At 35.6% G+C, this 10,907-nt stretch overlaps 1 protein-coding gene across 1 annotated transcript; it reads left to right on the forward strand.

The window, feature by feature from the left end:
• Positions 1-4,117: 4,117 nt before the first annotated feature.
• LOC107495364 (uncharacterized) lies at positions 4,118-10,391 on the forward strand. Its single transcript, XM_016116509.3, has 7 exons — positions 4,118-4,406; positions 5,272-5,549; positions 6,117-6,447; positions 8,912-8,996; positions 9,429-9,515; positions 9,620-9,865; positions 10,012-10,391. The coding sequence occupies exons 2-7, from the start codon at positions 5,377-5,379 to the stop codon at positions 10,089-10,091; spliced, it is 1,002 nt and encodes a 333-aa protein (XP_015971995.1). The 5' UTR covers positions 4,118-4,406; positions 5,272-5,376; the 3' UTR covers positions 10,092-10,391.
• The last annotated feature ends 516 nt before the right edge of the window (positions 10,392-10,907 follow it).

Raw genomic sequence — 10,907 nt, forward strand, 5'->3', positions numbered from 1 at the left:
AAGGTTCTAACTCAATCCTAACTTAATCTCTCAAATTACAATTCACCCACTGTCTCATTCAACTCTAACCCTTACCACTGACCTAACCAGTCACGGCCTATGGCCAAATCAAATCAGCTCGGCCTCCGGCCCAGATAAACTCAACCCGACCTCTGGTCCGTTTTAAATCAAATCAACATTATCACCCATCCACTACCAAGGTACTCAAAACAGAAATACAATCACAAACACAAGCAAATACAAGGCAAACACATTTAAAGAACAGTTACAACAAGTATCACCATTATCAGTTAAACAGAATTTATCAGATAGGCAAACAAAAACAATTATGCACACCCAAACAAAGCAAACAAATGCAACATGATGCATGCTTGTCCTACTGGCCGTGAGCTCACATGTCGGTTATATCGTCAGAATCCGACGCATCTAGTAGCTAACCTAGACATTGGTCTCTAGGTTGCGCATCTCCAGGAGGATCATAAACGAAAGAAAGTGCCTTTTCACATCGAATGAGCCTGCTTTTTCACCTTGCAACTAAAGAAGAATGTGGGGAAAACAATACGAAGGAGAGTGCCTTTCCACTTTCCCCGCACCCTCATCACGACAAGAGAGGAAACTTCCGTCCTCAACTTGCCATCCGAATATATTTTCAAGTTAACGAGCAAGCGGGATTGCACCCAAATCATGCCCTTTCAACCATTCCGGCCACACACAGATCTCAACTGTTCCGGCCACATACACATCTCGACCATTTCGTCCACACACAGTCAGTACCAATCTCAACATTCACCCCTCATCTCAGTCATATCACAAGTCAAACCTTTCTTCACTTCCAATTAACCTCTCTTTCCATAGCCTAATCTCATCACTACACTTAAAACTAATCTTTAGGGGCTAAAAGAATGAAAATAGAAGTTTAGAGGTTTATAATCAAGTTTAAAACACAAAAATCCCATTTGTTGAAAAACAAGGCTATGCGTACACATGTAATAGGTATGCGTACGCATAAGTCTCTTTTTGGACCAGGATGCGTATACATGCACCTATCCGTGTACGCATACGCACTGGACAGAATCGACGCTTCACATAGGAAAGGTATGCGTACGCATGGAAGGGGGTACTGTCAAAATTTTGGTTAAGTAAGAAAATCTGCAGAATTTTAGTTTTGAACCCCAAACTTCCGACGCGCATAACTTTTTTGTTTCAAATCATTTTTCATCCGTTCTTCGAGAGTTGTAAACTCCACGGACCCAATTTTCTTATGAAACAAGTTTAAAATCATTCGGGGGTTCGGAAGCCAAGTTATGGGTTGTCGAAGTTCGGCCAAAAATTAATATTTCACAAAATCCTCAAACCTTTATTTCATTAATTCACCATTTAAATATCAATCATCCTACACTAAAAACCAGTCCAAACAAATGCAATATCACAACAACACAGTTTTATACCCTTCCATCATCCATCATACATCAACATTACACAATTCCACCATATATGCACATTCAACTTCATCAACAAATCAATCATAATTTAAACACTATTTTAACATTCTAATTCCACCATAACACTAATCACCAACACATGCTCAAGCCATATCATCAACCATTATCACAAATTCTAATCATTCAACATACTTAATTATTCTAACCTATTCTATGATGATTCTCTAGCCTAAGTTTTCACAAGACATTATATATTAAATACGAGAAACCAAAACCATACCTTGGCTGATTTCTCGCTAATGCACAGAATACCACAAATTATCGCCGTTCCGCAAATACCCAAAGCTCCAAACCTCTTTCAAACAGAAATTCAGCAACAATCATCCAACCTCAAGCTTCTAACACCGTCAATTGACCACCGATTCTATCAATTTGCCTCCATAACATATAATTTAATCTAATATCATATATACCTCACTAAATCAACACCAAAGCTCAATAAATTTTGAAACTGAGATGAGAAGATTTGGGATAGAAAACTCAAATTTCTTGCCAAATTGGTTTGTGAATTTTGTAGAGGACTCTGAGACGAATGCGTGACCACTGACGGCTCGTCAATCCGAACTCCTGAGTAAAAGTTAGAAGAATTTGAAAATTGGAAAGGAAATGGGGGTTTAGGTCTTGGCTTCCACCCTTTCTCTTCTTCCTACGGTGGAATGAATGAATGAACGGAAAGAGAGAGCTGAGGCTTGCTTATATACATAGGGATTGAATGTGGATTTGGGCTCACTTGGGTCCAGTTCAATCGGTTCGGCCCGTTTGATCCAATTTTGATTCAAATTCTTTAAAATTAGTGTCAAAATTCTTCTTTTAATAAGTTCTACCCCACTAAACTATAAAATTTTATTTTCTAATTTCTTAGATTAATTATTAGTTTAATAACTAATTATTTACTAATTTTTCAGGTTTTATAGTCCGGCCAAGTTAATGATATTTCTGTTGGCCACCCGGCACATACATCTATACAATCAGGCCAATGCAGCTGAGCCCCAACTCTAATTGCCCAACTCGCCAAGCCTCGCCACAAATTAAACGGTACCTACTGAAGGTGAATTGGGTTCCTATTCTTGTCATCGAAAAGCTGAGTAGATAATAACATCATAAGGTAAGCACATGTGTATATACGCACTGTCTCCTAACTCACATCAGCTCGGAGCACCATGTGAAGTGGACCATCATCTGTTTGACATTATTCAGTGGCAGTATCTCGCCAAATAACTCCTAAAACCGCTCCCATGCTTGTCTTCCGTCGGGAATGAATTAGTCAAAGTCAGTGAGGCACCACTAACAACCTCCCCATCAACGGACAACCTCAAATGATACGCTACGCTTTGCAGCGTGATGGTACACTCTCCGAACAACATGTGGAAGGTGTGCGTCTCAAGACGCCACCTCTCAATGAATGCGGTCAACAGAGGCTCATCCACCCAAAAACAATGATTGTTTAGTCTAGCTAAGTGATACAAACCTGCGATTTTCAAATAAGGTATGATCTATTCATGTAGAGGTATATTCTGTTGCCTCTTAATATTACAAATACACATAGTTGGCTGCATGATGCAAAAAAAAAAAAATGGTTCTAATCATATTTTAACTAATAAATCACTAAATTCTTAATTATTTATAAATTAAATAATTGACAGATAAAAATCTAACACATTAATTAACAAAAAAATTAATTCGATACTAATCAAATTTTAACATACAAATCACTACCCTATAAATTATTTATAAATTAAACAAGTCACAGATAAAAGTTTAACACGTAAATTAATAAAAAAATTAATTCGGTACTAATAAAATTTTAATAGATAAATTACTAATGCTAAGTTATTTATAAATTAAATAATTCACAAAAAAAGACCAACACATAAATTAACAGACAAATTAATTCGGTATTAATCAAATTTTAACAGATAAATTACTGATGTCTAAATTTTTTGTGAATTAAATAATTAAAAAAAGCTAACACATAAATTAACAAAAAAATTAAACTGGTACCAATCAAATTTTAACATTTAACTCATCAACATCTTTAAAGTATTTATAAAAATACCCTAACTACACATCAAAGTGACATAGAATATGAATGGAACAACAAATAATTAACACCTAAAGAGAACAACATATAAAAAACTAACCTCTTCATTGATGCTTCCAGCCACGTGAGCAAAATCGTTCAATCGGAGACAAACGATCTTGGTTTTTTATGACCCCACCCCATCAGAATGACAGAATATCGTTGTCATTGGATTCTCTTCCAAATCCTCTCAATTCCAATTACTCACATACTCAAAAATGCAATTTTTATATATAAAACTTACTTATTCATAAATTGTGACAAAGACTATTTATTAAGAATTCTACGATTTACGTATAAATATCCCTCTTCTTAAAATAAATTATTCGGTTTATATAAATTTAAAATAAAACACATATATAATTAATTTTAAATTATTACTTTTGCATAAATATAAATCCCAAATATTTTATTCAGATAAATTGTCCATAAAAATATATGAAGCCTCTAATCTTGCTATTGATACTATAGTTATAAATAGTCACACAAAAAAAAAATACTATAGTTATAAATAGTTCAATTTTTCTTAAATAAAAAATTAATCTTAAACCGCATATTTCTACTGACACCCCATTGGTCTCTCTTCTCTTCTCTCGGATCCAATCGACCCAAATCTCGAAGCCCTAACCCCCTCTCGTCACGCTGCACTCGCCATCGCCGTCGCCGTCGCCACCTCACCACCGGTAACCTCGAATGTTTTCTCTTCTGCACCTACCGCTGTTTTGCGTCGGATCACCAGCTCAGGAAGCAAGGATTAGAGGAAGATGTTGACGTCGCCGATGAGGTAGCCGCCGTTGTCGCCGCCGCCCAAGTCCACTGTTTGGGTGCGATTCGTTTTTACCTTTCCTTATAATCTTTCATTTTTCTGCTTCTGAGTACGATGCAAGATTATAACCCCCATAAATTCCTTCTCTAGAATTTTTAGTTTCTAATTTTAGCTTTTGTCTTTTGTTAATCACATTTTTGTTTCCTCTTGCTCTGTTCAAGACTTTAGCTCAAAAATCATTGCCCTATCCAACAGTGTTTCTTCATTGACCGAGCTTGTTCCCTATGGTTCTTTTCTCCCTAGGGATGATATTTGACCGGAAGATTGTGTTGGAATTCTAGCACTGTTAATATTTCAAATTAGTTCATGATTACTTCAACATGTGCTATTTTGTTCGCTTTACTATTAATCTTTGATCTGGTTTTATAATATGACTAGTTGAGCTGTTTATCTAGCCTTATATTAAGTTGAAAGTGAGAAAGTTTTGTCTGGTTGGTCTAAACAGAACACAGCAAGGTGTATATTTTTGAGTCTCGTAGAGGCTTTGTTTTGGGGTATACTAATCAATTTGTGTTCACTTTTTAAGACCAAGTGTTGTGGTTTTTCCAATGGTGTAGTTGATGATAGTGCAGTGGTACGCCAATTACAACTGAAATATTTTACATCAACTTTGTTATGAAAGATGATATATAAAGCTTATGATTAGACTTCTTATCATTTTCGTCTTCGCTTGATATCTATTTGAGTTCCCTTTGTTATGACTTCCTGTTAAGAAACTTTGAGGGTATGTTGATTTTGTTTTTGTTTTCGTTTTGTATTCTGGTAATAGTGATGCTGATGTGAGTTCTCAGTAAGTTGGTAGATTTTCCTATAGCTAATTGCATCACTATTAGCCTATTATTCACATTTTGTATGTGGATCAGGGTTTAGAAGGCCACAGTTCGAGGAATATTTGGCACCGTGTTCTGCGTATGAGATTATAAGGCAGTTTATTTACAACTTGCTGATTTACGTCAGAAGCTCCAATAATGGCTGGAATAGCTATACTTCTAGACCTGTGGAGGAAAAACCAAAACTTTGGCTCTGGTTTGCACTCTCCACAACCCTTTCAGTCTTCTGCCTTTTTCTCTGCCTCTGCTGCTGTTGGTGCTGCAGCTTCCTTTGCTGCTGGTACTGGCTTTGCCTCAAGGGCTTTTTTTGGGTATGCTCTTCTGCCTCGATTTGTCTATACAGTCATTCTTGTTATACGGATGGATAATGAATTTACTTTGTTGTGGATATGGGTATAAAATATGAGAGAATACATGATTACTTTTTTATATTTGATTTGGCATTTGGATGTTGGAAAATCAAGCTGTTTTTCATAATGGGTTTTTGGAGATTTAGCAAGCTGATTTCAAGATGTTGTTTATTTATTTATATTTTACAAATTTGGACAAGTTGCAATTGTTTAAAGACTTATTTACGAGGCAGTAAAAAATTCTTAGATTTAAAGAATGTCATACCTTTGAACTGTTTCCACGTTTTGAATCTTTAGGCTGATTTATTATTGAAAGTATATATAGACATAGGGGATTTAAATTGTAGGCTATTAAAGTTGTTAGAATGGAATTGCAGACAAACCTGGACAGGGGTAAATGAATTTCATCGACCTTCTATGGTCTTGTCTACTCTTCATTACAATCAGTAATGCTGTTGTCTATTCTACTGTGGTTAACCTTGAGCAACTAGCATATGTATTTCAAGAGTCTTTCCACTTGAATTTCAGGTCGCCAGTTGCTTATTGCGATGCTGGTGCAGCAGTATCTGAAGATTATATTTCTGGTCTACAAAGTGCTTCTAAAGGGATTTATAATAATGATGGTTCTCTAAGATATAGTACTACCAAACACTACAATGTGGAGCTTAAGCCTCTATTCTCTGCTTTTGAATTTAGGCCTTTGATGATGACATCCCTAAGGTCATTCTTAATGTTCTATTTGCCTCTTTTGGAGCCTCGTGCTGAAATGGAAGATGACGATTTCCTTGAGGAGAGGGAAGAGCAGCCGACTGATCTGGTTGTCCCCTTCAAGAAATCAGTGAAGCAAATCATCCGTGAGGTGTGATTTTATTTATCCTTCTTTGTCTATTCTTTGTTCAGCCAATTATTTACTAGAGATATTCATAATTTATGAAATTGATGAGTGTGTTTGTCATTTATTATTAGTGGCAATGATGTTTTGCTGTTAGGATATCCTATCTCTGATTTCTTTAAGCCTCCTTGTCATCATACATAGGTAGATGATCATGTTAGGGAGTGGATCCTCAATTTTTTTTCTCTCAATTTTTTTCTATAACCATTCAATATCTTCTTTCACATATTTTCTCTTGGTCCCACTTAAAGAATGTAAGGTGAGAGATCACACTTTACCAAACAATTTAGGGGAAAAAATTGAGAGGATCCATTCCCTATGGTATTCAACGCAGACAGCATGTGTTTGATTACTAAACCAGGCTTTTGATTTGACATATGGAATTTAGCAAATGAGTAAACCACCATTTTGACCCTTCAAATTCTGTTTTTGACAAAATGGCCCCCCTAAAGAAATGCTATCGTGGCCCCCCAAAGATTAGTCTTATCTTACAAATTGCACTAGATATTTATTAGCTTAGGGAGCCACGATGGTGGTTCATTCTTGGCAAATTTTTGAACTTCTATACATTCAACAGTAACAAACACTGGGTATTTGTAGTTCACACTTAAAGCAGGGTAGTAGCCCTTGGTTTAAAATTGTTTCAGTAACACAAAAACATCTGAAATTTTCATCAATATGTGGCTGCACTTTAATAAGCATGACGATGATTGGTTTTGCTATTTTGACAATTCAAAGTTCAACAATTTTGATCGAGTGTAATAAAGGTGTCGGTCCACAAATTCTCTTTCACTTTTTCTATTCAAATGTTGCAATCCATTAAGAAATTACAGACGCTTTAAACTAAAGTTTCAAACTATTTACAGAAGTTAAAGTATTCAGAAATTACAGAAGTTAAGGAATTCCCTATTGGTATAGGATTACACCAGGGATCATCCTTAAGTCCATACATTTTCACATTAGTCTTGGAAGTACTCACAGAGCACATCCAAGAGCCTGTGCCATGGTGCATGCTTTTTGCCGATGATATCGTCCTTATGGGAGAGTCAAGGGAAGACTTAAATAAGAAGTTGGAGTTATGGAGAGAAGCTCTAGAAGTGTATGGTCTGTGCATAAGCCGTAGCAAGACGGAATATATGGAATGTAAGTTCAGTCTGAGAAGGGAAAACTCCAATATAGAGGTGAATGTACGGAGTGTTGGGCGGCTAAAGGAGAGTACGAACATAAGCTGAGTGTGGCAGAGATGAAGATGTTGAGATGGATGAGTGGTCACACGCGATTGGATAAAATAAGGAATGAAGATATAAGGGAGAGAGTTGGAGTAGCACCCATTGTGGAAAAGATGGTTGAATCGCATCTCAGGTGGTTTGGACATGTGAGAAGAAGACCGATAGAACATTCAGTCAGGAGGGTGGATGAGATGGAAGATGGAGAAAGGGCGAAAGGCAGAGGAAGACCTAAGAAGACCATCCATGAGGTGGTCAAACGAGATCTACATGTAAACGGTCTCTCTGTAGACATGATACATGACAGAGCACAATGGCGTCGTTTGATTCATGTAGCCGACCCCACTTAGTGGGACAAGGCTTTGTTGTTGTTGTTGTTGTTGTTGTTGTTTCAATCTATTTGCAAAGTTAACAAGAAAACTTTTTGGTATATACAACTTTGAGTTGTCGAAATAACATTTCTGTTTTTGAATGGTGCTAATTGACAAAAACATAAGAAGCAACCCATAATGTAAGTATAGCAATCCATCTCTGGCTTCCATCCATGCTATTGACCTTGTTTATCATATAGCTGACCTATGTAATATGCTCTAGGATGCTAATTTCTAATCTGAGTCCAAATTTGTTACTGATCAGTTAATCTAAGTTACTTAAAATATAACATTAACTAGGAATAATTTTAATAAAATCCTGACATGGTTATGGTGGTCAATGCTGTTAGCTTCAGAAGACCTCCATCTCTATCATAGTACATATATCTATTCCAAGTATAATCTACATCTATTTATTATAGGTGTGCCCATGCTATCAAATGTTATGCAAACTTCATTTTCTATGAAGTATTTTCAATTATATATGTAAGATTGCACAAATTCGCTCATATTAGTTTATTCGACTCTTTTCCCCCAATCTAATTAGCCTCCTCAGACATCTAGCGTTGGAGAATAAATGCATACTTATTCACTGCTAGTTTGTTGTTATTGTTATTAATGAAATTAAATTTAAATAATTCACTATCTTCATTCGATACTCCTCCACACTAATCTTTTTGCTGTTGATAGATACTATGTATTGGGTAATTCCCAAGTAAATAGGTTTGGTTCCCTTGGCTTTCACACCCTGCTATGTGGGAAATTTCCATTGCATTTCTCAGTTCTCATAACGTTTAAATTTAGTTGGTAATTGTGTCTTGCATGCCTTTACAGACAACCGTTGTGACGACTAGAAGGATTTTAGAAAGAATTGCTGTTCATTATGTTTCAGAAAGAATGGCATGGAAAATTCTTAAAGGTATGTACACTAGAACTAATTTCATGTTCTGCCACATTATTGGTTATGAATGGAAAAAAGTGTACGAATAATTTGAAGCGAAGGTTTGGAATGACAAAAGGAGGGACACCTTCCTTGCAACTTGACATGTATATACTCCCCTACTTTAAATTTATTGAACAACCATTCAATTACTGATCACTCCCTCTAATCATTTGTATATACTCTTTGCACATACATACCCAAAAGTAATTACTATTTTCCACGAAAAGAATATTTTATTTTATTCTTTCCTAGAAAAATGTCTCGGATAGATATATCAATTAAATTTTAGTTGTAGTGTCTGATTTATATTGTGTGATCTCTTATCTTCTTTTTCTTTCTCATTGCAATGAAGTTCATTGTATGATCTCCAAAAAATCTTACAGTAGTTGGTGTTGATTTCCTGAACAGATGTCCCTAAATCAGCTTCTCGCAAGGCTGCAAGGAATATGCCTTATCATGTTTACTTCTTTTGTGTTAGCAGAACAACTTTTCGAGGTCAAAACACCCTTACTTAATCATCTTTTAGTCTTGAGAAGTTGAGATTGCCTAACGTTTGACTTGCATTTATTTTTTGCCGACTATCTGTTCGTTGGTTACAGGACACATGCTTGGAGTTGCAGCATCATGGATTGTCCAAGTAGGCATCGACATATACCGGTTTTTTAAATCGATTTTCAAGTCCCCAGATGATGAGGGTAACAATGTTGACAAATCCGAGCAAGTTGCAATTCTTGGGCAGAGAATTTTTGTTGCTACAGTTAGGTGTTCGTCATCTCTAATATTCGCTTCCATAGGAGCTGGCATTGGTGCTATCCTTATTCGTCCATCGCTTGGCCAGTGGATTGGTAAGTGTCGAACAAATGCGAAAAGCTACTTGATTGTTTGATAATGTTTTTCTTTTCAATGCTTACTATACTTTTTTTTTCTTACCTAAGGTTTCATTATATCTTTTGTTCTTCTTTCTAATTTTTCATTCTTTTTTTTCCTCCAGGCTGTGCTGCTGGTGATTTGGCTGGTCCCGTTATTGTAGCATATTTTGCCGATCAACTATTTCAAGTGAAATTTTGCTAATTATATTTTCCGAAAGATTCTTTACCAGCTTCCATTGACTGCCATATCTCATAAATTTTCCTCTTCCACACGCCTCATCTAATTGAGTCACCGCAGTTGCCATTATAACAAGTATGTTTTATTGTATTTCATTAGATGTTGGAAATTCATATTTTTACAATAGATGGGGGTTTTAATTGGTTCGATAATGTGGGAAAAGACATTGTCTAGTGGGGTGATTATTTTTAGAGCAATCCTATACTACAAACGCTGGGTTATTATATGTAAAATCCAATTTAATATAAAATCGTTTAATGGTAAGGTCGACGGAATAACTATAGTCTATACATAGTGTGTGCTTGAGAGTTCTTTCAAGGATTGGTTTAGTGATTAGTGGGTTGCAAGAGCTTCATATTGTTTATCTGGCTTCTATATTTGATTTCGGTTGGTATTGTGTAGATTTATTATTCTTTTTCTTTTAATTTACGAATGGTAGACTATTTTCAGTGAAATTTTCTTTATTGAAAAAATATTATAATGAAAAAAAAATCACTTAGTGAAAATGAAGAGATGCGAGTTTTTAAAATGCCATTATTTATTCATAATTATGACACAGAATTTTCTCTTCCAAAATTTTGTCTAGAATACTTAACTTTCTATCCCAGAGATGCAATTTCGCTAGGCGAGATTTTTTGTATATAATTCGCCTAAAGGATTTGACTTTTTCTTCTGTGTATAATTTGGTCCATAACAAAATTCAGTAGGAGTAATCTTAGTACTTCACTATTTTTGTGTGTGTGTGTGTGTTTGTTTTTTGTTTTTTTTTTTTTTTTGGGC

Source organism: Arachis duranensis, chromosome 6 (genome assembly GCF_000817695.3).
Source record: "Arachis duranensis cultivar V14167 chromosome 6, aradu.V14167.gnm2.J7QH, whole genome shotgun sequence".
NCBI lineage: Eukaryota > Viridiplantae > Streptophyta > Magnoliopsida > Fabales > Fabaceae > Arachis > Arachis duranensis.

Bases quoted from the DNA above. Each gene is read 5' to 3' on its own strand.
- LOC107495364 (XM_016116509.3), top strand. From the start codon at position 5,377: ATGGCTGGAATAGCTATACTTCTAGACCTGTGGAGGAAAAACCAAAAC. The intron at 5,550-6,116 runs GTATGCTCTTCT...CTTGAATTTCAG, and splicing joins GCCTCAAGGGCTTTTTTTGG to GTCGCCAGTTGCTTATTGCG. The intron at 8,997-9,428 runs GTATGTACACTA...TTTCCTGAACAG, and splicing joins GGCATGGAAAATTCTTAAAG to ATGTCCCTAAATCAGCTTCT.